This window comes from Balearica regulorum, chromosome 24, assembly GCF_011004875.1.
Source record: "Balearica regulorum gibbericeps isolate bBalReg1 chromosome 24, bBalReg1.pri, whole genome shotgun sequence".
Taxonomy (NCBI): Eukaryota; Metazoa; Chordata; class Aves; order Gruiformes; family Gruidae; genus Balearica; species Balearica regulorum.
This window is the reverse complement of record NC_046207.1, coordinates 2,622,963-2,649,892: the sequence shown is the minus strand read 5'-3', so window position 1 is coordinate 2,649,892 and position 26,930 is coordinate 2,622,963. Positions and strand designations below refer to the sequence as shown.

At 49.8% G+C, this 26,930-nt stretch overlaps 3 protein-coding genes across 4 annotated transcripts; all 3 read left to right on the top strand.

The window, feature by feature from the left end:
* The first annotated feature begins 136 nt into the window (after nt 1-136).
* LOC104633778 (somatotropin) lies at nt 137-5,881 on the top strand. Its single transcript, XM_075774868.1, has 5 exons — nt 137-332; nt 3,110-3,273; nt 3,971-4,087; nt 4,477-4,638; nt 5,681-5,881. The coding sequence occupies exons 1-5, from the start codon at nt 137-139 to the stop codon at nt 5,879-5,881; spliced, it is 840 nt and encodes a 279-aa protein (XP_075630983.1).
* Nucleotides 5,882-6,205: 324 nt separating this feature from the next.
* Nucleotides 6,206-12,238, top strand: RDM1 (RAD52 motif containing 1). Of its 2 annotated transcripts, none has more exons than XM_075775214.1 (7): nt 6,206-6,311; nt 7,071-7,250; nt 7,633-7,755; nt 8,245-8,407; nt 8,902-9,000; nt 10,040-10,128; nt 11,530-12,238. In XM_075775214.1, the coding sequence occupies exons 1-7, from the start codon at nt 6,225-6,227 to the stop codon at nt 11,632-11,634; spliced, it is 846 nt and encodes a 281-aa protein (XP_075631329.1). In that variant the 5' UTR covers nt 6,206-6,224; the 3' UTR covers nt 11,635-12,238. The 2 variants fall into 2 exon arrangements, with proteins under 2 accessions (XP_075631329.1, XP_075631328.1); XM_075775213.1 differs by lacking the exon at nt 11,530-12,238 and adding an exon at nt 11,275-11,506.
* Nucleotides 12,239-12,981: 743 nt separating this feature from the next.
* On the top strand, nt 12,982-26,235 carry LOC142604961 (uncharacterized). Its single transcript, XM_075774867.1, has 11 exons — nt 12,982-13,318; nt 13,742-13,813; nt 16,478-16,549; nt 16,987-17,067; nt 18,545-18,616; nt 19,512-20,203; nt 22,178-23,598; nt 23,704-23,796; nt 24,700-24,764; nt 25,457-25,589; nt 26,032-26,235. The coding sequence occupies exons 7-11, from the start codon at nt 22,216-22,218 to the stop codon at nt 26,233-26,235; spliced, it is 1,878 nt and encodes a 625-aa protein (XP_075630982.1). The 5' UTR covers nt 12,982-13,318; nt 13,742-13,813; nt 16,478-16,549; nt 16,987-17,067; nt 18,545-18,616; nt 19,512-20,203; nt 22,178-22,215.
* Nucleotides 26,236-26,930: the final 695 nt, after the last annotated feature.

The following is a 26,930-nucleotide window of genomic DNA, read 5'->3' as shown; positions in this document are numbered from 1 at the left end:
AAACAGGTTCAGTGAAACTGAGCAGTTCTAGCTCTAGTAAATAAAACCCATCAATTCAATCTGAAAAGGACTATTTACCTTCCGAGCAGCGAGGCTAGCAGAGGTAGTCAACTGTCACTCAAAATCTCTGTCAACCATGTCGTTGCCCGCCGAAGTGCAGAGCCTGGGCCGCGGGCCAGCAGCTGGTTTCTCCATCAGGATTCCCTGGTTGCAGCTCACTCGTCAGGCTGGGAAGGGCCTCTCCCAGCTGGGGGGTCAGGAGGACCCAAGGAGCGTACAAGTCTGCAAGGGGAGTTGCTTCACTTGTTTAGATGCTGCTGGTGATGCTCAGGGTAAGACAGGTGGATGTGGGACCACCCTGAAGGGAACTGAGGGTGGTTTTTTTTCCTCTTTCTCAAAAGAAAAGGAAATTTCAGAGTGTCACGCTGCTTTATGAGCTGCTACTTTGGGTCGCAAATGCAGGCATTTGAAAGCTAGAAAAATGCCACACTGATATTTGAAAGCTGCTTATGCAACTGCAGTTCTGCCAGTGGTGTGTGTTAGCCCAGCCCAGCATTTCACAGTCACGCACTGCCTTCTCCGCGACGCTTCTGCCTCATTTAATGCCCAAAGAGGATCGGGGACAAACCAAGCCTCAGGGGCACCACACAGTCTGGATCATCCTGATATCTCCGTGCTTGGCTGCAACATAAAAAAATGTTGATTTACCACCATGCTTTTACTACCAGAGCTAGAGAGGGAGCAGGGGAGCAAGTGATGGGCAGGACCGGGGTGCAAGGTGCTGTACCAACCTAGCTGCAGCGGTACGGCATCGTCGTTAACAGACAGCAGAGCCTGTGCTGGGCTGGGGTGACTGCTGCTCTGCTCATCTCCGACAAATATTGACATATTTAAACGCAATCTGGAATAGAAAAACACACCCAGATGTTGCTGGCTATTGGGTGACGGGATACCTGATAGCTGCAGCACCCACTGTTCCCTCTTCTCTAGGGACTGACATTTATTCTGCGACACCACCACGTCTCCGTGAAGCAAACAACCGGGGGCTTCTCGGAACAGATCGCGCTCTCCCTGGCATGTTTATTAACGAGCTCTCGCACCCTCTGCTCCAGCCACCCCGGTGATGATGCTGCCTCTCGGAAACCGGAGCCACGCCAAGGGGGGCCCAGGGGAGCCAAATCACCACCCCTGGCTGGGGAGCAGTGCCCGAACCCCAGAAAAAAGGGCCAAACCAGGGTGGTCTGGGGCAACTGGTGCCTTACGGGGAGTAAAAGTCCTTTAAGCTCCCCCTGGAGTTGCCCATCCCAGGTTCTGTCTTGTTTTGCTCAAATGCATGCATAGATGTGCTGCAACCTCTCCTCTCCCTCCTTTCCACACCAGCCCTCTGCTTAATCCTGAGATATTTCACATTTGCATCTCAGGCAAGAGCAGGAAGATGCTCACAACCCTCCAGCTGAGGACGTAAGAAACTGCAGCAGGACTTGCAGCCGGCAGGCTGGTACCTGAACAAGCACCTGGGTACGCTGGTAGCAAACCAGCTCACCAAAACTATTCGCTGAAATTTTGGTAGCAAGAAAGAAATTTCTTGGCAGAAATGGGATTCATCTGACAACATCCATCCAGCTCTATCCCCGCTAACAATAAAGGGAAAAACATCTCACTTAAAATTAAGTCAGAAGTCTTCCGAACTGGCCAGTCAGCCTTGTTAAGTGTGGGCCAAGGCTGCAGAGCCAGGCAGGAAAATCAGGTGGACATGGCAAATTCCGCTGTGTAAAAGCACTGATCTGATTTGGATGGGTCTTCCAATGATGATAAAATCTTTATTTGTAATAAACAACAGAATATGGGGAAATCACTCAGCATTGATTTCATCCCTAGGTAAATAACCTCCCTAACCTTTACATCTATGTATAAATGACTACAATTAGGTAGCACCATTGCGAACACTTGTGCATTTATGCACGGAGAAGATATAGAGATGTTGTTGTGATCATGAACACATATATGCATTTTAAACAGACCCCCTGCTATATAAGGGGTGGCTCAAGGATTACCTTCACCAGCCTAGATGAAAGAAGGAAACATTCACTGTCAAGCAACACCTGAGCAACTCACCGGGCAGAAATGGCTCCAGGTACTTTTCTTTATTTCAGTTTTAAAAGATTGCCAGTGCTGCAGATGGGAGATGATGATAGGGTGGGGCTGTGGTGGGCTATACACACTCAGTGCCAGCCCTGAATCAAATTGTGGCAACTTCTAAATCAATGAAAAAGAATCTCTTTCCCTACAGTGTGACTAAATCGTGAATTAACTTACGCAGTCTTTAGCCTAAACTTGGCAAGGAGAGGGTGAAGAACATGAAGAACAAGGTCGAGCCACAGTTATTACTAACATAAATGTTGGCAGGGATATTAAAACTCGTATTTAAAGCTTAAGACGGGAATCAGGATGATGTCTAATGCATATGTCCAAGTCCTACAGGCTCCGTGGCATTCCTCCACTGAAGGGTATTTGTCTGAGATTAACTATGTGGATGCTTGTGTGGGTTAGATGTCACGGGTTGAAAACCTTTAGACTTGACAAAGATCACCAAATGCTACAGGTATGTCCCAGAGAGAAAAAGTAGCTGGTCACAGCACAGGTAATGTCATCAGCTCTCATCCTAGTGAAGGCAGACAGCCGATTTCACATCAGCAGCATGGCATAAACCTAGGCTAAAGCGAGGCAGAGGTACTCCCAGGCCCTCACCTGGTACTCACATCCCCTGCTTGCTCAATGTGCTCTCCTCATGAGGGCAAGGCCTATGGAAAAACTTGAGTTGTTAGGGAAAAACATAGGGACACACTCTCGTTTTCATGGAGGAACAACAGCTCAGCCCGGAAGACACAGCTTATAACACTGGGAGCAGTATAAGCCTCAAGGGCACGTCTAGTGAAAGGAGACGGGGTTTCGTTTGATTTTGGGGAGGGTTAAACTCACCCCCAGAGTCAAACAAGACGTTCAGAAAGGTGAGCCCTCAGCCAGCATGGACAGAAGAGGCTGGGAATTAATTCCCAGGTGCCGCCCCCTCCTCAGCACTGTTGCTAACACCTCTCCCGCTTTGCTGCAGGATCGTGGTTTTCTCCCCTCTTCATTGCTGTGATCACTCTGGGACTGCAGTGGCCACAGGAAGCTGCCACCTTCCCGGCCATGCCCCTTTCCAACCTGTTTGCCAACGCCGTGCTGAGGGCTCAGCACCTTCACCTCCTGGCTGCTGAGACATACAAAGAGTTCGTAAGTGTTGTGGCCTCCGGGCATCTCCTCCGCATTAGCTTGATAGTTTCAGGACCATGCCACAGCTTCCCATCCAGTGTAACTTCCTAGAAACAGAGCTTTTTCAATGATTAGTATCTTCTCGATGAGGTGAAAGGGCCTTAATAGGATAGGACAGGTTATGTCCCACCAGCCTGGACCCCATCTCCTCCCCACAGCTCTCTGTCTCCACCTCTGATCACACAGTCTCCTCCTCAGGGCCATCACTGCCCGCATCCAAACCTACCACACAGGGACAGCTGTCTCAGAGAGAAACCTGGCTCTGAGAGCAGTGGGAGATGGCACAGGTATTTTGCAAGACTTTCCTGTGACGGTCACCTACGGCCCTGACTGATTCCAAGTGCCTAAACCTATCCAGTTTCTGCTGTTGCCACGAGCTGGCATGAGCTGTCACTTTGGGGTCATCTACTCCTTGGGAAAACCCAGTCCAAGCGTGTTTTGTTCTCACCTTAGCACTTTGGCTTAGTGCGAAGACGACCTTTAGGCCCAGAAGCTACCATGCCAACATACAAACTCCTGTTCCTACCTCTACAGACACCTCATGTCTCACAGTTATTTCTTGCAAAGAGTAACCATTCAGGACAGCTTGGGAAAGTGTCTGTGGTTTTCTCCCAGTACATGGGCAACAGATCTGAGTGTATTTGGGATGTCTCCACAGGAACGCACCTATATTCCAGAGGACCAGAGACATGCCAACAAAAATTCTCAGGGAGCATTTTGTTACTCCGAAACCATTCCTGCTCCCACAGGGAAGGATGATGCCCAGCAGAAATCGGTAAGTTCTCTCCAAGCACAGACCTGTTTGAAGAGCTCTGCTGCGCTTCATCACAGGAACAGAGCGTTTCCACCTGTGAGTACTTCAGCACCTCACGAGGTGTCATTCCTCCTCTCCCTTCTTTACTATTTAAACCCTGCATGAAGAAAGAAAGATTCTTCTAGGTTAGACTATACATCATATTCCCACTCCAAGGAGGAGAAAAGCTATTGTCTGCACAGGACATATGCCTGGGTGGTGCCCCGCAGCTTACAAACTTGTCTGCATCTGCTGAAGCTGCAGAGGCAGTGGCACATCTCTGGGTCACCTCCAGGCTGTTCCAGAGGGAACAGGACACACAGGTAACTCTACTGAAATAAAGCTTTGACCCTTTCTTTTTTTAATTTCAGGATATGGAGCTTCTTCGGTTTTCCCTGGTTCTCATCCAGTCCTGGTTGAACCCAGTGCAATACCTAAGCAAGGTGTTCACAAACAATCTGGTTTTTGGCACCTCAGACAGGGTGTATGAAAAACTAAAGGACCTGGAAGAAGGGATCCAAGCTTTGATGAGGGTAAGTTGTGGCATGTAGCGTGATTACAGAATAACAGAGATTTCAACACAGGGAGCTGAGTTCTCAGGGTCTTCCACGTGATCCAAAGACCATGAGAAATCTTCACATCATCTACTCTGAGGACCAGTGGTATCCTTTGGACTCTGCTTACCTTACCTTACAATAATGAGATCATGACACCCCTTTGCACATTTCATCCCTGGGGAGTATAAGAAAACACATAACAAGTGTTAATAGCACTGCCATAACCACTCAGCATCACCGTGTAGCTAGAGGTCTGAGACCTATATCTGTGAGAAATGTGTCTGGACAATTATTTACATCATCTAGCATCTAAACAACTCTGAAAGCCAGGCCCTGAGAGTAAACGGAGATCTTCTGTCCTGGCACTTCAGCTGGCGTAAGTAGGTATATGTATCAGTACCATTTCCAGGTTTTGCTCTCCATTTGATCTCTGCTTGGGCATTGGGAAGCGGCACACAGAAACTAGACAAATAATCACTTTTCATCCATTTATGACACTATTTACTTAACCAAAACTATCCTGTTTGCTGTGCCAGCTGGTGACCAAAGCAGGGCATGTGGAGTGGTGGACTGCAGACCTCTCAGCTTCAGATGCATGCAGCTTGGGTCTGGGTTAGAGCTTTGTTCACTGGGAAAGTAGGAGAAAAGAAAATTAATTCCCTCTCTCCTTGGCTAGAGTACCTACAGAGAGACCCCCGCTATTTTTCCCCCTATTTTAAGACCCCAAAAGACACACTCCTCCCTCCTGCAGCCTTGTGTCCAGCTCCCTGCTTGCTGGCAACAATCTGTGTAGCATTACACCTGCATAATTACCTTTCCTGTAAGCCCATAAACTCAAAAGTACATTTGAAATACGATTAAAGTGTGTTAAAAAAAAAAAAAAAAAAACAAAAAAAAAAAAAAAAAAAAAAACAACCTCCTCTAAAGCTAGATGGGAGCCCTAGCAATGGGCCTCTCAGGGAGGATGCTCACCCCCAGGCCCTGCCGCCTCCCCCAGCATCTCCCTGTCCTCAAGCAGGAGCTGGAGGACCGGAGCCCGAGGGGTCCCCAAATCCTCAAACCCACCTACGATAAATTTGACATCCACCTGCGCAATGAGGATGCCCTGCTGAAGAACTACAGCTTGCTCTCCTGCTTCAAGAAGGACCTGCACAAGGTGGAGACCTACCTGAAGGTGATGAAGTGCCGGCGCTACGGAGAGGGAAACTGCACCGTTTGATGATGGGGATGGCTCCCCAACCGCTCCGGCCCCTCGCTGGCCATGGCTGCCCCGCTCATTGTGAAGAAAATTGGAGAATAAACCCGCTACCTGCCGACCTGTCTCTGGCTTTTGGGGGGCTGAGGGGACAGGCTGCCATGGGGGGCCGGGAGGGACGAGCCGCTGCCTGGGCAGGGCGGGTGTGGGGCTGGGGGGTGGGTTTGGGGGGCTTTTCCCTCACGCTCACAGCCGGGGGGTGGAGGCCGCGGCCCGGCTGAGGCGGGAGAGCGGGGCCGGGCAGAGGGCGGGCCGGGGGCCGGGCGATGGCGGGGCGGGAAGCCGGGCGGCTCCGGGGCGGCGGGGCATGGCGGAGGTGGTGGAGTTCCGGGTGCCCACGGGGAGCGCCCAGACGCTGCTGGTCTGGGGGCTGGAGCCGCGGTCGGGCCTGGAGGTGAGGAGAGGCCTCGGGCTGGCCGGAGGACCGGGGATCCCCCACCCCGGGCTGGGGTGCGGGGCCCTGGATCCTCCCAGGCTGAGGAGCAGGACCCGGGACCCCCCAGCGTCCCTCTCCCCCCTGGAGCTAAGGCCCCAATCCCCCCCATCTGTACTGATGGCTTCACCTGTAGCTAATAACATATTTTAAAATCTCTTCTTTTTTTTTTTTGTTATTTTAAGTAATTTTTTTTAGTTTCCTTCTCTCCCTAAGGCATGCTGGGCACAGGGCAACCCTGAGGGGGTGATTTCTGCCCCGCTTTTGTGGTCTGCACAGCAAAACTACTAAGAGAGCAGCAAAAAGTGGAAAGGCTGGGACAAAACCCTGTTAGTCTGCCTGCAAAATATTGGGCTAATGTTTCACGGAAAGCGTCAGCCAAGCGTTGCGCCCACACAAAGCGGGATGGCAGGGAGCAACAGGCAGCCTGGGACGAGGATGTCTTCGCTCTCCTCCCAGTGCAGAGGCTGGGTGGTGATGGAGATGAGAAGTCCTCGCGGTCAGAGGTCCAGCCAGGTCGAGCTTATTTTTATGGAGAAATACTCATCTTCAGTCTCGTTGCTTATTCCAGGCATTATTGCCATTAAACAGTACTAAAAACTTTCCTCATTTTCTAGGTAATCAGGTCTGTGAGTAGTCCTCTCTCTATCGCTGTTGCTCAGCCCCTAGAGCACCCATAGATATTTCAAAAGACCTTTTTTTCCTTTTGTTTTTCCTCAGCATTCCCTGTTTTTAGCCTTTTCCAAATTTGGGCTGCTCTACTCGGTGCGAGCGCACAGAAATGCTGCTGTGGCAGGACCTGGGTGTTACGCCATCATCAAGTTTTATTCAGCTGGAGATGCTGGCAGAGCCCAGCGTACATGCAATGGGCAAAGGCTGTTTCAGAAATCTCCCTTGAAGGTAAGCGGAACAGCCCCAGGAGTGAAACTCAGCACCGTCACTTCCAGCAGCAGGGTGGAATCACATTAAATATTTATTGATCTCAGTGATGCTTCCTGTGCAAAAAGTTTACTAACTTGTGGCTGCATGCTACCACTGTGTTGACATCCCTCACTGCTGGCTCCCAGGTAGCATTTAAGCAGTAAAATGGCACCATCCTTCCTCTGGAATAATTTACAGGGCCTACTCTTGGGTAAAACATATTTAACCCATCTCGGTAGCACACATGTAGTCAGGGATTAGGTTACCTTCAGGTGACTCTCCTGGAGCCATCAACGGTGTGTCTGCAGTGGGAACCTTGGGAGCAAAGCTTGGCTAACCTGGGTTCTTCTTTCCTGGACAGGTTTGTGTTTGCACCAAGCAGAAAGGGTTTCAGCAACAAGTCCTTGCTCTCAACAGCAACAAGTGCCAGGAGCTGGCAAACCACTACCTTGGCTTCAACGGCTGGTCCAGTCGTATCATCACGGTAAGGGGCCCTTTGTATTCATCCATCATCCTTCCCCTTGTTCTCTTCCCACCCCATCTTCTCAATTAGAGCTGTCAGTGGAATGAGAAGAATTATCCTCAAATCAGCAAATAATAGCTACAAAAGCTGCATTTTGGACCACAAATGGCTATTTTGAAAGCTTCGAGAGGGAGAAGATTGCTATGGGTGAAGGCACTGGCTGGGCTTCTGTTTCTACAACTGGGGGTGGCTGTGATTAAAGCAGTGCCAGGATTTGACAGTAGCCTTTGTGTGCTGAAAGTGTACAAGATGACTGAGGCTTAAAGGATGGAGACTGTGAGGTATTTCTAAAATAGGGTCAAAACAGTAAATGTCCCTGCTCTGCTTCCACCATGTGCTACTGCTGTGGAGTCAGACGCTGAGCAGAGGTCTGTGCTATGCAGGCATAAGCCTAAGTGGTCATAACATCCCCTTCCTGTTTAATCACAATTAATTATCTTCTTCCAACAGCTGCAGAATGTATCTGGCTTTGATGGTGAGAGTGAAGAACTGGGAAAGACGTTACAGAAGCGATCCGTGAAATATCTGTGTGCTGTAGAGGTGACACTGCCCAACCATGGGGTACGCACCAGGGGAGTTGCCCTCAGCGAGACAGACGTAGAAAACAGTGAAGGTACGTTTTGGATGCAGCTGGAAACCTCTCTTAGCAGCTGGCACAGACACTGATCAACCTTGTCTTTGCATGGTTTGCGAGACTGATGTTTTATCTGAATTTAGCTGGAGGCAAGGATCTGTGCAGGGCCTTGTGAGCTGCTGTGCTCTGCGGCAAGGGATCCTAACCATGCCTTGTCCTTCCCTGCTTCACACCAGTATCGCTTTCCTACCCTCTGTCCTCTCCCTCTTGCCTGCAGGGTTATTCATTCCCCATGGCTGACCCTTTTAGTGTGAACATGCCGTTTGATTCTTAATACTGTGTCTGTGGCAATTCTTCATCCTGTGTCTGTGGCCCAGCCCCTGCGAGGGTGCTGTGACTCCTGAAATATCAGCAGCTTTCTGATCAAATCCGTAAGGCTGTGTTTGGTTACGTTTCCTAGCGTGATGCAGCTGGTGTGCTTCATGTGCAGAGTGTCGTCTTGATATCAATAATATGCTGCTTGTTGTGTTCAGATCCTCTGGAGTTCGTCACAGCCTCAAGAAGAGTTCAGAAACTCGCAGTCGGGAAGGCTTTGTCTAGCGCCTTTCAGAAGATACTCCTTGTAGTCTTAGGTAAGACCTATTTTTGTGTTAAACACTGGGGTCTTTGGGCTAATGATATTATAACTTTCATGATAATTGATAGAATTCTTATTCTCTGAACCTTTCTTGGGTTTCATTGAGGCTCTAGGGGGCTCGAGTAAAATTAAACTTGTGTTGTGGTCTGTAATAATTTAACAGGGGGGTTTCACCCTATGAACTATGTGAGTGAAAGGAAAATCTGACAGAAGGTCAGATTTTTTCATGATAAATAAGTCACCGAAACTTCAAATTCCAAGAGCATAAAGGCTGGCAGGGAGAGCTTTTTAACTCTACATGTGCAAACTGAATGAGGATGTGGGGAAGTTCTGGTTCCAGGGCGACCGTGAACTGGATTGCAGCACTCGGCGCATTCCTGTCCTGGTTCCAAGCCAACCAGGTGCCGCCAAAGGCCCGTGCCCCAGTGTTGCATCTTTGGGGCTACTATCTCCTTGAGTTTTTCATCATAGAAGCTGGCTCTGTGCCTATCCAGGAGCTGCTAGATCTGTTTTCTTTGGGTTCCAGGGCTCTCTGACCTTTGAGGTGACGCCTGTTTATGTGGTATCAGAGTACTTTAGTTTTTTGTGCTTATCAGGACTGACCCTGATGGGAGTGCCGCTATCATCGTTTTACAGAGATGGGCCTTCCATCTGCCAGATGCCTCCCCTGGATTCTTTACGATATTCTTTTGAAAAGCAGGTCTCAGGATTCAGCTGTTTTGCAGAGCTTCCTGCCTTCTGGTCCATAATGTACAGAGAGACCAACAATTAACATGCTCCATCCTCTCCATAGATTTCTGCTTCCTCAATTTCAGTTTCCACTCCATTTAGTAGGAGCCTTTTGGTTTTCTGCAGAGAAGACAGGCAAGTGGGCCAGAGAAAGCAGCATGCTCATTCAGACCAACCAGCCACCTGCTCTGAAAGCCATTATGAAGCAGAATTGTCCCATCTGGAGTTTAGCGTGGGCTTATTGTCAGTACACACGACAATAACTAACCGTGTCTCTGGCTGTTTGTTCTGTGGGCTTGTTTCAGAGAATGGGAAAGTGGCTGTGGAGTACAATTCTACCCAAGAGGAGCTTGCAGACACCTTAACAGAAGAAGAACTGAAGGGGCTTGTTCAGGTAAAACTGGTGGATATTCAGCTTTTGCACAGGACCTGTATGTTCCATCTAGGGTTTGGGATACAGTTAACAGTTACAGCCTCTGACACCTTCCTTTTCTGCAGCAATTACCTTGACTTAAATCTCAGAAAGTAATTGCATCTTGGAATCCTACAGCATGCTAAGGTTTTAAAACTCCCATTTTTTTGGGTACTTTTGTGCAGAAATGCATGCATATTTTAGAGGGCGCAGGAAAGCGAGCAGTTAGGGTACAGGACTGTTATGGTGCAGGTTGACAAGTCTGACACATGACAGTGTCCAGGACTGCTCCTCGTAGAATCTGTGAGAGTGAAAATCCCCATCAAGTCACAGTAGGTTAAATCAAATGATTTTTTAATAAGTTCTTAAATAAATCAAACTCCTCATCTAGAAATGCACTTCATAAACTTATCCTTACCCCAGAGGGAATGATTGTTAAAAGCTTTGGTGAAATCCCTGCAGATAATTGTGGGATCTGTTAGCATGCACTGAACAAAAATACCCAGGTACAATAGTAAAACTTTAATCATCATGCTCAGTGAGGTGAGTTCTGCGTGCACGCAGTCCTGAGCAAAGGATTTCCATCTCACTTAGTTTGAAAACCCTGTTACTTACTGAGGTCACTGATCTGGCAGTCTTTGGAAAGTGAGCATCACTCTCGTGTGATGCATCAGCACCGCGCAGCGTCTGACTCCTGCAGCTTGGATGGAGGAAGTGTCTAACGAACCTTGTGACACGTTACTCCATTTGATGACACTGAGTCACCTAGTGTCCACTGGCAGAACTATCTTCCTTTCTTACCGAAGAGTAAAATAGGAAGTATTTTGGTGTCGGAAGTAACTCACATCCACCAGATTATTTCTTTTTATCAGTTGAGATGAAATTTCTGCTGGTTTGTTCTCTCTCTGCATTTTCCTCTCTACAGCACCTTCTATCTGACTTCTTTTAAACCCGCAGAGAACTGACCTAACACACAGTGACCATAAGAGAAGTGTGCAGCAAAGTCAAACAGAAAGCTTGCTGCTTCTCAAACCTCCATTTTACCAGAAGTCATCCCTCACCTCCCCTGCTGTCTCGCTTCCCTTGTATTGGTGTGTGGGAGGTAATTCGGTGCTCTCTCTCCACAAGGCACCTTCCAGCCTGATGGGCAGAGGCACAGACAGGAATTCGGAAGGATTTGCTTGGGAGGTAGAGCTGCTGAGTGTCCTTTTGGTTCATTGCCTTGCGATGTCAGTCAGTCTTTCCAAAACAAATGTTCCTGAGTTGGTAAATTCTGGGAGGCTGGCTCTTGTACGTGGTAAAAACATATTTTTTCCAGGTGCAGAGGGATGAAACTAAAATATGTTGTAGAGAAATAAATTTACTCTTGATTTCTTTTCCCAGGTCAGTGAATTGTCCTTGGAACAGTTTGACCTCGAAGAAGAAGAAGTTTTGTCTGATCTCAGTTTTGATGACGAGCTCCCTAGCCGGGAGATGCCATCTAATTAGTGCAGCTCTGTCTTCACATCGTTTCCAGAAGTTCTGCAGTGTTTGATTAGGAATGAAAGCCTAACACTGTGAAATGACATGTGCGTCATATCCAATGTTTTCTTTTTCTCTGAATACGTAACAGCAAAAGAAATGGGCAATAAACCTAGTGTTACTAAAATTAAGCCCAAAAATATATGCTGTTTTTGGAGAGGAAGTGTTTTCCTATCAACTTATCCAGGTCAGCTATATATGGAAGCCAGTGTAACTGCATGATTATTATTTAGACAGCATAACAGATGTGCATAGCACTTACAGAAAAATAAAAGGAACGAGCCCTCTGTGCAAGAGCCCGCGGTGCAGGTTCGCTCTGCTCTGCAGGAAGAGCCAGGGACGGCAGAAGGAGATGCTTTACCAGCAGGAGTAGCTGTGGTACAGGCACAGGAAAAAGTATTTCTCTAAATGAAATTTCTTTAAAAGAAATAAATCTAAGTCCTATGATAATGTCTTGTGCCACATGTGTTGAGCCCTAACTACAAGTAGTTGGGATGTTATCACGCTGTAAAGGAAAGATTCTTTCTAATTTTGAACAGGATTTTCATTAAATTAAGTAAAATTTGGTAAATCTGTGTGATGAATGAATCTCAGGAAGGGGCATCAAGGTCCCCGGATCACAAGGGTGTGTGGTGGGAGGGGGATGCTTATTTGATAACAGACCCCCGCTCGGATTTTTTGGCTTTGTCTTTGAAAAAAAGATGATTGGAAAACGAGAGAGCTTAGGGAAGAGCCACAGGAATGATTTGAGATCCCTCTTGAAATGAGAGGCCTGTTTAATTTAACAGAAAATTGAGGGAAAGGGTGATTTGCTCTAGCAAAAGACGCCTGACACCGAGTGAGCTTTTTAACCGGGAAGGTGAAACAAGATCCGGTGGCTGGACGCTGAATTTGGAGCAGTCCAAACGGGAAGCGAGATGCAGGTTTTACAAGCGGGAATGCTGACAGGAGGCAACAGCCCTCTGTGGGGTGCAGTAAATCCTCCACCACACGCTCTCGGAGACTGTATTTATATTATATTACACATTCTCTGAGACTGTATTTATATTATATTACACATTCTCTTGATGGCAGAGACGCCTGAAGCCGCAGTGGTGAGGCCTGTGCCCGGCCCCAGGCCTGCAGCTCCCCGCGTTGCCCGGCGACCCCCCAGCCAGGCCTGCTCTGCCATGGGCCTGCCCCGGCCCGGCTGCCCGCCTGTCCTGCTGGCCCTGCTGCTGCTGGCGGCAGCCCCCTGCCCCGGGGGGCTCTGCCTGCTCCCCTGCCGCTGCCGACGGCAGCTGCTGGACTGCAGCCATGCTACCCTGGCCAGCGTGCCCCCGGCCAGCCGCCGCCGGGCCCTCTCCGTCCTGTGAGTACAGACCCCCTCCACCTTCCCCTCCCTGGCTTCTTATTCCAGGAGAGAGTCGCTGGCAGGAGACATCTCGGTTTTGGGGGGCTCATGCTGCAGCGCTGAGGGGTGAAGGCGGGCTGGCCGTGCCGTTGCATCTCAAAGCGATCCCCACTTCCACCTCAGCAGCCAAATTTGCAGGGGAAGGGGTTTTCCCAAGGGGTGACAGTGTCAATCATTTTTTTGCAGAGATTTCACTGGCAACTCAATTTCTTCCATCGAAAAACAAGCATGGAGGGAATACCCGTGGGCTGAGTACTTGTAAGTACCATCTAGCATCTAAAACATCGGGAGTTCAGGTATTTTCAACCCTTTTGGTCTGGTTTTTGAGCCAAGGGTATGAAGAGCACGAGCACCCACGCAAACCGTTTCCATCTGAATTCAAAGCTGAGCTGCTCAGCAAGGAGGGGTGTGAATCCCCAGGGCTTCCCGGCATGGCAAGAAATGTCGGGAGCTGCGTCCCTTCTATCCTATGGGACCATCACTGTGCCCATTTAATCTGTGATCAGGCTACAGCTAGCTTCAGCGGCCCAAAGCAAGTGCCTGCTCCTGCGATGAGCGGTGATGATCCCTGTAGTGACTCGAAGAAATGTTTTAATAAAGCCAGGTATTTTCCCCTGAAAATCCCATTTCCTCCTGGAGAGCAGCTGGTGTAACAGTAAATGTCCATGTGTCTCATTGCAGACTCCTCCAGGACAACGATCTGCGGGTGGTGAAGAGGCATTCACTAGACGGACTGCTCCTGCTGAAGCACCTGTAGGTACCATCTGTCCCCTGCCTCACCCTCCCTTGGACCCCTGCTCCTCGACCCACCCCCATGCACGTGTGCTTTATTTCTCCTCCGTCTCAGGCTACAGCCATAGCAGTGCAGGGTGTTTCAGTGCTGCAATAGTATTTCCGTAGGGGCTTGGTGCAGCTTTCATTTCCCCATGTTCAACTGAGAGAAGGAGGCTGCCTCCTTTTCCCACAGATATTGGATGACTTGTAGTCAACCCCAAGCTAACAGTGACCTCCCATGCCCTGGGAGATTGCCTCTGGCTCTGTTTATCTGAGGACCAACATTTTAGGGGGTTAGAACCACCCAGAGCAAGGCAAAACCCATCTGTGCCTTGCTTCTGCTAGGGTTTGGGTGGAAAAACCTCCATTGGGTTGAAGATGGAGCCCCATATTGCTGATCACTCTATGGTGGGAAGCCCGCACTATCCCTTCCTCCGCTGCAATCCCAGGTGGACTGCGGTTGGGATGTCTCTGCTTCAACCTCCAGCTCCAAGCAGAGCTAACCTCAAAGCTAGCAAAGGATTTTTTTCTATTAAAAAAAAAAAAAAAAATCAGTGAAGCTGCCGTATCCAGCTGAGTCCCCTCTCTTCTTGGAGGAGAAATAAATGTGCGTGTATGTCCACACAACATCATGTGAAATTGCAACAAGCGCTCTGTCTCTAACACTGTCTGGAAGGGAGCAGAGGAGCATTAAAGTTTTTTTCTCCTGGAAGTTTAGTTTTTAACATATTTTAAGGTTTCTTGCAGGCAAAGGAAGTGTGAAACAAAAATGGCAAAATCTTGCCCTGTTCTTTGTCCTCTGCTTGGCCGCTGTCACGCTCTTTTCTTATCTTAAAGGCTAAGGGGCAGAAATAAATCCCCCTGTGGAGGGTCAGAGCTTTAGTGCCCAGAGCCCAGATTACCTGAGCCTCAGAGGAGACAGAGGTACAGTCCTTTCTCAACACAAACCTCATGTCAAAGGTAAAACTACTACTCGTGTGACAAAGCTGACAGCAAGGGAAGCCCTGGCTTGGAGTTGGCTCGTAAGGATCATGGTTTGGGTCCCGTTCTTCTGTTGTTAGAGTAGCTGAAATGAGGACACAGAGAGGTGTCCCAAAATCCCCTCTGTTCCTCATATTTGTAGATCATTGCAAGTTATCTCAGCTCCATCGCCATTTGCAGTAGCATTTATTGAATGTGGCCCTTACACGCTTGCATTTTTCCCACAAAAAGGGAGGTTTTGTATTTCCTCGTATGCACGTTGGCTTGGAAGGAGCAAAGTCCGGGGTGGTCTTGGCCTTTCTGGAGCTGCTCCTGCGGCGAGCCAGCCCTAGGGCTGTGTGTAAGCCTTGTCTTAGTGCTGGGGAATGGTGGAAAACAAGGTGGTGCCAGCGCTGGGGCCCACTGCCCACACTAGTTCCCCCTCCCCGTGTCTTTTTAGCAGGGACGTGTGCCCTACATTGTCGAAAAGAAGGATCCAAGAACTTAAAAGCAGAAAGTATGTTCTGCAGGATGTGGGTTGCAGGCTAAATGAGTCAGGTTGGGAAGAAACAGGCTTCCAGCCACGCTCCCCTTCCGCAAGGCTGAAAACTGAACTCTCCAAAGCACTTCTGCGATTGCACGTGCAAAGACCTTCCTCCCACCGCCCAGCTGCCTCCCTGGGAGGTCCAGACCCTGCGGGCGAGAGCTGCAGTCACTCCCCAACGCGTTCCCTGAACACCCTCTCCAGCAGCGAGGCCATCTCCTACAGAAGAAACCTTGCACATTCATCTCCTCTAAATTTAGATGCCTGATAATTGCCTAGGGTTAAGCTAATTGTTCAGGCTCTCTTTATTTTCCGTGGAGAGGAACAGGCACTTCCCATTCACCCAAACGATCTTGGGAACCTGTCTGAAGAGGGGATGAATCACTCCCCAAAAATATTTATCTCGCTGTTTGCTGCAGAACAAGCCTGGGCAGCTAATTCAGGCTGAGACAAGGAACCTTTTGATTTCTAAAGCCAGGCCGGGTGAATCCGGCAGCAGCTGAGTGTCTACACACACCTCACAGCAGAGCTGTGCAGGAAAGCGGAGTTTAGGTTTCCCCTTCATTGTGCCCTTTCCAGACTTCATGTTCTCGATTTTACATCTTTAATAAGATCCCTTTGACATAACTTTTTCACCAAATGTGGTGCAGGAGGGAGGGATTAAGAGAAAAACAACCATTTTCATCACACCTGTGGTTACCAACCCGTCCCTGAGCCCTCAAAGAGGTGCTGATCAGGCTTTTCCGGCTGCCTTCAGCAAGCAAAGCACTGATGGGACCAGGGCAAGGCAGGCTGCATCTCCGTGGCACGTCCAGAGGGTCACGTATCCGTGTGGACTGTGCAAATGCATCCTCAGCTGCTAAACTGTGCCTGCATAAAGAATTACGTTATCAGAGAAGAAAATCAAGCCCTAAAATAATTCTGGTGGGATCAGAGCTAGAAAAAAAATAACCACGGAGATGAAAGCCACCTCCGGGCAGGAGGGTTATCACAGGTTACACACCACTGCGAGCTGATATCGGATATAAACATCGTGTGAAATCAGAGCCATGTAACATATATGCTGCCAGTGTCAAAGCAAATGAAAGTAAACATGACAGTGCAAATGTAGTTAACATTTTGTTTTCTAATTTTAACAGGGATTTATCTTGCAATAAAATCTTGTCGATTGAGGAACATGCTTTTGAGCCACTTCCTTTTTTGCAGCTTATGTGAGTTATAAAAGTTTCTTTCTAGTGTATTTAGTGAAGCCTGTTTGCATTTATAACCCTTTCGGCTAGAAATATTCCTGCTATTTTTAGAACAATGACTAAATTTCTCCTGCTCAAAGACTGACTGAGCTAAAGAGATCAATGCAGATGGCTGGATGACCCACAACAGGATGAGAGATCACAGCGTGGTTGTCCAAACGCAGCCATAATAGAAGCCATTTCTTGAAGGCTTGCTGTATCCTGGAACAGAAATATATTAAGCACATGTGCACTTCATTTCCTCTCCTTGACAGGTTAAAAAAAAAAAAAAAAAGAGCAAACGGCAGTTTCCTCCCTAATCTACCTTAGATTTGCCTATTTCCTACAAATCAATACCGCTTCGCTCCAGCTTCCTGTAGGACAGACCCAATTCATTTCTGTGATCTTTTTTCCCCCAGAAACCTCGGTGGAAATCTCATCACGCAGATCCAGAACGGCACTTTCCAGGCATGGCACGGGATGCAGTTTTTACAGAAGCTGTGAGTGTAACAAGGTCTAAAGGTAGATCAGAGCAGTGACAGTGGGGAAGAGCAGATTTGCTCTCTGTAAAGAACTGAATCCCACTATAGATGTCATCCAGGGTCCACCAAGAGTCTGCAGCCTGAAAGGCACCTTCTCCTGGCCTGCCCATCTTCTCCGTGGCTTCCCTGAACCAGCAGCAGTGGAGGGAGGCCATGGGAATGGATAAGAAAGAAATGCAGGTGGGAAGGGAGAAGAGGCAGGGGGATGAGGCGTATGAGATGGCACCCAGACTTCTAGGCAGAAATTTCAGTTTGCGTATTTGCATTTACAAGCAAAGGGTCTCAAAAACATCCACAAAAAGGAAATGTTGTTCATTTGGTGTCTTAAGAAAATGTGACTTAATCCATAGTCACGTTTCCATCTGGACATGAAGTAAGTGGGAAGCCAGGGTGTTTTTCCCACCAAGGGTTCATACACGTAAGGAAAAGACCAGAGACTCCTTGCTCTCCTGAAAAGTGCAATGCCTCTCACGTGATACACAAAACAGGGTGGGAGAATAAATTATGAACGACAATTCTCATAGGACTAGGCCACAGCTTTGCCTGACTGGATGCAGTAATAGAGTAAAAGTTTATGGACAGTGGAAATGTAAGAAAACATGGAAAGTTAGACTCCAAAATAACCTCAAAGTCCTGGTCAAGGGAAGCAAAGGGAAGGTGTGAGCCGAGGAGGAAAGAAAGAGATGTTGTGTTTTCCAGAAGAAGCACTTCTGGGCTTTTGCTCTTTTAGCTGGAGATAATCAGGACCTGATGTATTTTGTGAATCAGCCCATCCGCATCTGTTCCTGCCTCTAGCCTTCATCCCAGGCCCTTCCTCACACGCGTAGCGCTGAGCCAATTTTTTATCTTCAGGCTGAAATTTCCTATGTTTGTTCTCCACTTGAAAGGAAATTCTTTGGGGAGGTTTGCGTAAAAATTGTTCAGCCAAATCCACATCTGCCATCCATAAAAAAGTGGGCTGGATCCTTACCAACCATGAACCTCTTTACACCACTCACACAGTAGAGAGGAGCCTGGAAAAGGGGATTTTGGTGTAATTCCGCATCAGATCCAATAGGCATAACTCTCTTTGGGCCTCTCTGATATTCAAAGGGTAGAAATGTGAAGCCTGGCAAAGAGAGGAAAACTCCTTGATCACAGAAATAGTTAGCAATGCTCTAGTGGAAATTCACTTTGATTTAGCTGCGTTGATACAGTTCAGGAACCACTGGGGTTGTTGTTTTGTTTTTTTTACTCTACAGTAAGTGTTTTAACGATCTCTTATTTCTCCAGTGCCTGTTGCATACAGCCAGTTGATCTTGGCTTTCCAGACTCGTGGGTCTATGTCGGTAAGAGGACACGTGGACAGGCCATCCCCACGTGTCCCTACCCACACAGCTCACGTCCCTCCCATCACCCACTCACAGCCGTGTGTTGGATTTGGGTTTTTTTTCAGGATCCTAAGTCATAACCCCCTGTCCGTTATTGCTGACACATCGTTTTTCAAGCTGCCTTCAGTCAAATATCTGTAAGTATTGACTCGTTTTTACCAGATTAATATAGATCTTTGTCTCTCTTGAGTGCCCTGTTGTCAGGAAAGCAGAGATCCAGTAGCAAATCTCACTCTTTTCCCATTCTTATTCTGCTAGAGGCACAAATAACCCCAGCACCAGCAGAGCCAGGCAAAGGCCAGGCAGTTCTGGTGTGTCGCCAGCTGTAAAGCAACCAAGGAGCTGGGACACAAACTGTAAAAACTGAGAGGCTGGCCAGGTCTGGGGCTGTGGAGTGGCCTGAAGGGTCTGGGAATGCCCCAACTCCTGCTTGAGCGCTGAGAAGGTGGGATCCAGCAGTTCCCAGTCACTGGGGCACTCGTGTCAGCATTCTGGGGCTCCTGCCCACCCCGCATCCCCACCCCACTGCCTCGGCACAGTTCGGGGCAGGTGATGCTCTGTGGTGATCACCATTCACAGCATCCTATGGCTCCGGCTCACGTCTGTTTTTTGCAGAGGTCCTTCCTGCTCGCAGCCCTGGTGTCCCACAGATACCCTTTGCTTTCTGCTCAGCACATTCTTCTCTTTTCACTGAGATAATCTCTCCTTTCAAGGCCACTGTGGATTTGTCCTCTTGGGCAAGAAGCGTCTCCCATCAAGGACTGGAGCTGCACTCATGGGAGAGCCAGGGAATCCTTTCTGCTGCATCCACCTCCCACGGGATCTGCAGGATCCCCTCCTGATTCAGACCCCATGGTTAGGAACGGGTCAAAGCAGAAATACAATAGGGTTTTGAATCAGTTTTGTTTGATTAGGCAGAAGTGGATCCCTCTGCAAACACCACCACAATCATCAGGGACCTGGGCTTGTTCTCAGAGCAGAGTTCTGGTAATGCCGCCTGAAAATTTAATGTGGTTTTTCAAATCCGTTCAGGGACCTGGGTGCAACCCAAGTGACTCAGCAGACATTGCTCACGCTCCTCCTGACAACAGTCCGCTTGGAAACGCTGTGAGTATGCAAGGACTCAGTCCCTGCCACCAGCAGATCGTAATTGCTGAAACAAGGGGTCTGCTTGGGAAGCAAACCAGCTCACCACGAAATTAGAATAACCCCAAGCCTGAGGTTTGCCATTTGCTTTTGAGACCCCCAAACTCCCCTGCTTAGAAAGAGAATTTCACCTGTTAGATTACATTTTCCAGGTTTTTCAAAGGGAAGTTTTAAATCGAAGTGGGGTGCATTTCTGTTTCAAACTGCATTTTGGCATTAGTTCCATTTTCAAAGGTAAAATCAACAGTTTGCTGTTGGAGAAGCCTATCTTCTATTTGAAACCTCTCGTACAAATTTGGAGAACACACTTGTCCATCGGAATCAGGGGGTGGGAAGTTTTCCAGAGCTGTAGAAGAGATTGAAGCAAACCCATGATGCGTTATCTGTACGTTACCTGAGTTGGACTCAGAGACATGGATTGAGATGCTGGCTTTTTCTCCAGTAACCTCTTATCTTTAGCAAACTGCCCAGTGATACGGCCTGCTGCCTCTGCCAGGAGAAACACACCACCGAAACCCCGTGCAGGACCATCGAGTTCCACTGCGAGGACCTGTGTGCCATCAGTGCTCCCCAGTGCGGTAGGCTTCCCGATGATGGCAATGTAGACATTGAATCTGCCCGGTTTCCTCTAGCTTTAGGAGATGCCGTAGCATGGCCCACTTTGTGTGGGTTCCCAGGCAGCGTTGGCCACCTCAATGGCATCAGTCCAGCCTGGTGGCTCCTGGCCAGACCCCAGGGACACTGAATTTGGGCAGACTCTCTAGAGGAGCTTCATCCATGCGAAGCCTTTAAATCAGCCCAGAGGCCAGTGCAGGCAGACCTGGGAGCCTCTGACTGTGCTCCCCGAGCCACGGGCACAGATAGTTCCCCTTTGAGCACATGATTTGGAAAAAACAAGGGTTGAAAAGTCACTAGTGATTGCACATATCTTCTGTGTCAAATACTATCTTGAGAAGAAATAGCTCACTGCGCTAAGCAAACACACGAGCTTCCAATCCACACAGCACATCTAGCCAAGGAAATCATGCATAGCCAGTGCCATTCCCAAGTGCTGGAAGGCACCTTCTGCTCATAACCCCCCCCAAAATTTCCCCTGACAACCTCCTGAGCCTTTCCAGTGCCACCATACCTTGGCTAGTCACAGCTCAGCAGCAAGAGGGGTCCCAGACACAGCACAGACACAGCCAAAGTGTCCGGCAATGTTTGCGTTGCTGCACCTCAAACCTGTCACCCACACTGGAAACCCCAAGACCCATAACCAAGCATGGATGCCCCTAGACAAGCTTTGCAGAAACCTCCCCTAATGCATACTGTGTTAGAGGGGGTCTGGGCTATACAAGCCCCCAAACTTGCCTGGGTGACCTTGGAAAATTGCCTGGTCTCTCTGCCACCCTCCTCCCCATGTGCAGGAGAAGACAGCAGCCCCCATCTCCTTTGCAGGGTGTTAGGCAAACACCGAGCATCGTTATTCTCTCGTTAGCCTGTGCAGCGTGAGCAGTGCACTGTCCTGCTTAATCGTTGCGCAGGGTAAATAACCATCCTAGCCAAAGCCGAGGCAAGCTGGACTTCTGCAAATAGATACAGTGAGGTTTCCAAGGTCCCCAAGTAACTCATCTTCAAGCTGGATGCGGACAAGTGAGCCTAACCTCGTCGCAAGTCTAGGGAAAACGGGCTGCTAAGCCATTTAGGGCTAGATACCTCAAAGGTCTTTATGTGTCCAATTTCCTATCATTTTAACAGGGGAAAAAAAGGCCTAAATACCTTTGTAATCTGTAAATATTCTTGACCGTGTCACCCTGCCTCTGGCATTAAGCTATCTGCAAAGCAGGATTAGAGATAAGGTTGGGTTTGCAGCCTTGGAGTAGGACTCTTGAAGACTTACCCTAGCTCTGCGGATGCAGCGTGTGCCCTTTGCACACCAGGGCAGGAGCTCTCCCGGGCCGTTCGCATCGCTCTGGGTCCAATGCCCACGTCTTCCACTTCTTCTAAGCCTGGGTGATGGGAGCTGCATCCATCAGTGGAGAAACAGCTCTCCGTTATCGGGGGGCTCGCTCTGACTGCAGATTGTGGCAGACAACGATGCAGAGGCATTTTAATGTGAAATATCCCCAGTTTTCCTGGCTGCAGGGAGAGGGTAGTTGGGATAAGTGATCAGGGACAAGCACCGTGTCTTTGGGTATTCTGCTTTCCAGGCTGCAAAACTGCAAGTTTAAAAGCTTTATGGCGATTTTAGCAACTCAACACTGGCTCGTATCAAGCTGTGGGAAACTCTCCGACAGCAAACCCATTCCCACCAGGATGTTTCACACCGATCCAAACAGAGCCCTGGGAGACACCAGAGAAAAAAAAAAATCTATTTGTTTTGCCCCGATGAGATAATCTGACTGATTTAACGAGACTTCTCCCGTCTGTAACACATCCACCATCCAGTTCACACACTCCCTTGTCTTAAAGACGAGCGCCTGCTGCTCAGGGTAAACCTTTGACCCTGCATTTTGGCAGAAAGTTTCTGTGACGCCGAGTCACTGATCTGCTCTCTTGGTGTTTTACAGCTCGCACAGATCCTCTGGCAGAAACACAAGGAGAAATAATGGAAGTGGTACAATCCAGAAAACTCAACACCAGCACGGTGTTAAACCTCAAGCCCAAGGAGCCTTCGCTCGGAGACCATAAAACTGTAACGCTTGCAGTTATCCTGAGCCTGACCGGCACTGATGGTGATCTCAGTAACCCAAATGATCGCGTTTCCAGAACAAATTCATATTCCCCTCAGCACCTATCCAGGCAGGAAGGCAAAACCAGTAAGGAGCTGATGCTGATGCTGCACAGCATTCAGCACATGGGCTGGACCAGTGAAAGTGATAGAAGGAAACTCTATTTTCTAGCAAAGGCGCTAGCGGCCGAGCTCAAGAAGAAGCTGCACAAGGCTAAAAGTGTCGTGACCGTGAAAAACACCGTCTCACCCCTGCCAGCGCCTGCTACGCAGAAACACGAGGTGCACGAGATCCCAGCAGTAGAGGGAGAGACAACCATGCGCTGGGTGCAAAAGCAGCGTGAGTTAGGTTTGAACCAGGCGGTATTAAACCTCTGGGAAGCAGCTGGCAGGTTAAACCCCACCGACAACATCCCCAACTTCAGACATCACAAAATATCCACACCCCCTTCAAAACATCCCCTTTCACACTTCCCAGCAGAGGCTCCTCATTTGTCTGGGTCTTTTAAGATTCAAAATTACTACGATGCTGTGGAACAGACCAAAAAACCTCACAGGATAGAGGATGTGGAGGATGCAGAAGACGGAGCGGGAGCACCATCTCCAAGGCAGGCCTATGTTTGGACTTACAGAAAGGACAAGCAGGGGGATAGCCCGTATCTGAATAAAAGTAATCAGCTTTTCTACAAGATGTTTGGCAATGTGAATCCAGAGGAAGAGCCCACACCAACAGAAAGTAAAGCAGAGCAGAGACTAAACACAAAACAGCAGGTTTTTTACAACCTGTTGGTTAACGACAGTCCCCCCGCTGCAAGCGGCGTGCTGGAGGACGTGGCTGAAGAAGAGGGTTCCTTTCCAGGTGGGTATTTACCGGCCGTCCCACGAACCGCAGAAACACAATGGAAGCCACAGAAGGAAGAATCCAGTTTCCTCAATAAGCCAGATAACCCTGACAGCCCAGATGATGCGTCGGTTCAAGGAGACCTCTTTGAAACCAACCTCCATCGTCACCTGCGCTTGCTCGTCCCAGACGAAGCCCTGCGGACGTTCATCGCCCACGTGGCGCAAGCCCTGAGGAAGGACTGCGGCCTGCCCGAGCTCCAGCTGGCCTGCGCAAAGATGGTCTCGAACACGGGGCTGCTCATAAAGCTGCTCGGCGAGAAGCAAGATGAGCGAGGAGACTCTGCTCTCGTGGGCCGGTGTCTCCTGGAAGGGAACGTTTCCGATGGCATGGTCGCGGGCAGGAAACCTGCAGGGAAGGTAGGAGAGATGCTGGGCGTTGCTGATGTGTCCTTCTGCACAACAAGGAACAGAGGGAGCAACCCTCTCTCCCCTCCTGATTTTTTTCTTCTTTTCTCCCAGTAGAAACCAGAGTACACCTCCAGCGACAGGCTTCTGTTAGCGATATCGGTGTCTGTCATCATCATGATTAACGTCACAGTGATTTGTCTCGTCGAGGTAAGCCGATTTGACAGACAGCTGTCAGTCAAGCCTTGTAGCTGGAGCGCACGGGGCAGGGTGGTGGCTCCCCGCACAGTTTACGAGCCCCGCGGATGCCCGTGGGTAGCACAGGAGATGTTTTTCCAACCCTGGAGCTTGTCACAGCATCCATACAGCTCCGCACATATTCAGGCCTGCCCGGCGGGGGGTTGTCCTGCCATGTGTCATGGCCTGTCCGCAGCTCTGCTTTCCAGCTTCCCCAACAGCTTCCCTGAGCGGGGCTGTGGCTCCCTCCCAACACAGCCTCCCCCATCAACCCATCCCCGACTTTTATCCCGCAGTCCCTAGCCCTGTAGAGTCACCTCCCAGGCTCTTCTCCTGACCCCGTTCTGCTCTCCTGCCCTCACCGAATTTTTCAGCCACGCGGCAATTCCGCGGCTACCTTCCCTCCTGCCAAATTCAAGTCCTCCTGCAGGGTGCGAGGGCTCCGCGTGGATCCGGGCAGTGTGAGACGGGCAGGGGTGAGGACCCAGCGTGCCCACCGAGTTTCAGCCCCCCCTTTGGGACCCTTCTCTTTGGGGGGGGGGGGGGGCGCGGGGGAAAGCAACTTTTCTTTCTTTAAAATCCTACCTACATGTTTCAGACTGGAGTTAAACAGGAGGGGAGTACCCTGCAAAGCACAGCGCAGATAAGAAAGGCAGACATAAACATTGCTGGGATTAGGAGAGCTCTGGGAGTTCAGGTCATTCCGGAGGCAGGGAAAAGCGGGGATGGGCTCTTTGTAAAAACGTGGCTGCTGGCACAGGCTTGCACATGTACGTAACGGGCTCGGTTGGAGAAAAAAACCTTTTGGCCTCCCTTGTTTCGCAGAGTATGACAAGAAACTCCTGATGTTACCAGTCTCTTTCTCTCCTTCACCAGGTTTGCTCCCAAAAACCTGCAGCCGCTTCCCAACCCCAAAGCACCAGCAAATCACGCCCAAGACGGTAATTACTCCCTGCGCCACGCCGCTGCTTTGCCACAAACGGTTTTTACTCCCAATGTTGTCCCTTTACATCGGGTTCGTTAACCCGGTGTGCAACGAGCCCATCTCACACACAGAGACGAGATATTGTTTATTCCGTATTTGCACAAAGATGGGTGCGAGGTAGTTTCCCACAAAGCTAGCAGGCGGTTACAGCTCCGTCGTGTATTTATACAGTCCGGGCGTTAGTTCTGCCTGCTGTTCACACCTTCCTAGCTACAACTGGGGAACTCGGTACCTTCTAAATTCACAACGCATGCTCGGTGAGTAGAGGTCTTTATCTGGGAGGGGGTGTTTTTAGCACTGGAGGTGCGGTTTTCATATTATAATGAGACAATTCACTCTAGGGACACCTAGACTGACTTTTGGCTCTTGAGGATGTACATCTCCTTGTCTTTAACAAGTGTTCCTCTATTCAAGATGCCTTTGCTACATCTTATCGAAGTATACCTCATTCTAATTAAACACATACAAGTTTACATATTTTTCCAGGATGTCCTATCTCTTAAGCCCCTTATTTAATCTTTTTGACAGTTCCAAGATGGTCCTCCTGTTCTCAAATCCCTCCTTATCTCGTTCTCAAGCAATAAACAACAACGAATACACAGCTGAGAACACACGGTTCAAACGTTAACTCCTTCTTTCACGTTTCAGACAACACAACCGGCACCTAATCCCCCAGTTCCGCAGCCACGCGGGCACGGGGGACCCAGAAAAGGGACCCCTCATTCCCAGCCGTGTCGGCCAGCACCGTCCCTTCCTTCTGGGGCTCCTCATCTTCCTTGGGGTCAGCTGAAACATCACCCCAAGCGGGTAGAGGCTTCTGCCCCGGCAGGGTGCTGGCACCCTCTGTGGGACGGGACGGACCGGGAACGGCGAATTCTGGGCAGATGATGCACAAACCCCTTTTTTCTCCCCCTTTAACCCGCTAAATCCAGATGTTTTGCAGCGGTTTAAGTGCCGCTTGCCTGAATCTCCCAACAGCTGCTTCCCTGGCAGGGCAGGGTGCGGGTAACCTTCCTGCCAATACCTGCCTCCACTTTTTACCCTTCTTGTCCTTTTTTTTTTTTTTTCAGATTCTTTCAAAACCTCCTGCCACAGGGATGGAGCAGGAACAAGAACAGCATTGGAGCGCAGGTAAGGGCACGGTGCACGTGCCAGCTCTCCCCTCTGCCCGCTGCCCGCACCGCCGGCTGTTTCTCACCCTCTCCGAAACATTCCCTTTGCAGGGCTCGCACGGACGGGATCTGAGCAAACCCGGCCCGCAGTGGCTGAGAGACCTGTACCAACCCCTCGACGCCCGGCAGAAAAAATCCCTGGCTGAGCTGTACAACGAAGAGTCCTCGGCCGAGGAGGAGATTTTCAACGAGTCCGAGCTAAAGTGGGATGGCCACGACGCCCGCGGTTATTTATCAGCTCTCGTTCTGATGTAGGAACTGCTGAGGCTTTCCTCAAGTGGTATTTCCTCAGGTGTTAGGTCCTCGAGTGCTATTTCCTCGAGTGCTATTACCTCGGGTGCTATTTCCTCAGCTGTTATTTCCTCAGGTGTTACTTCCTCGGGTGCTATATCCTCGAATGCTATTTCCTCCGGTGCTATTTCTTGGGTGTTATTTCTTGGGTGCTGTTTCCTCGGGCGCTGTTTCCTCAGGTGTTACTTATTTCCTTGAGTGCTATTTCTTTCCCTCGCTGTTGTATCCTCGCTGTTATTTCCTCGCTGTTGTATCCTCGCTCTTGTTTCAGCTGGATGCCCACCGCCCCCCAGAAAAGCTGCAACGGTGAGGAAACGCAGTTGCCCAGAGCCCCGCTGCCTCGGCCTGGTAGCTCTGCTGCACCCCAAGAGCCGGAGCAAGGGTCCCTCTCCCCGGAGGAGGCTGCTACGGGCGGCCGCACGCTCGGGGCACCCCGAGGTTCATCCCAGCGGGATGGGACGGGGATGGCTACGGGGAACCGGCAGCCCTCGCAGGGCTCCGGCAGCAGCGGGCGCAGCCAGACCGGGTGCAGCACCGGGGTGTCGAGAGCTGCGGCCGCTCCCCGCGCGTGGGACACGCTGCCCGCGGGAGGGGAGGGGACGTGCCCGCGGGGGAAGGCGCGGGCTGGGGGCTGCTCCGCTCCGCAGGAAGGGAGCGAG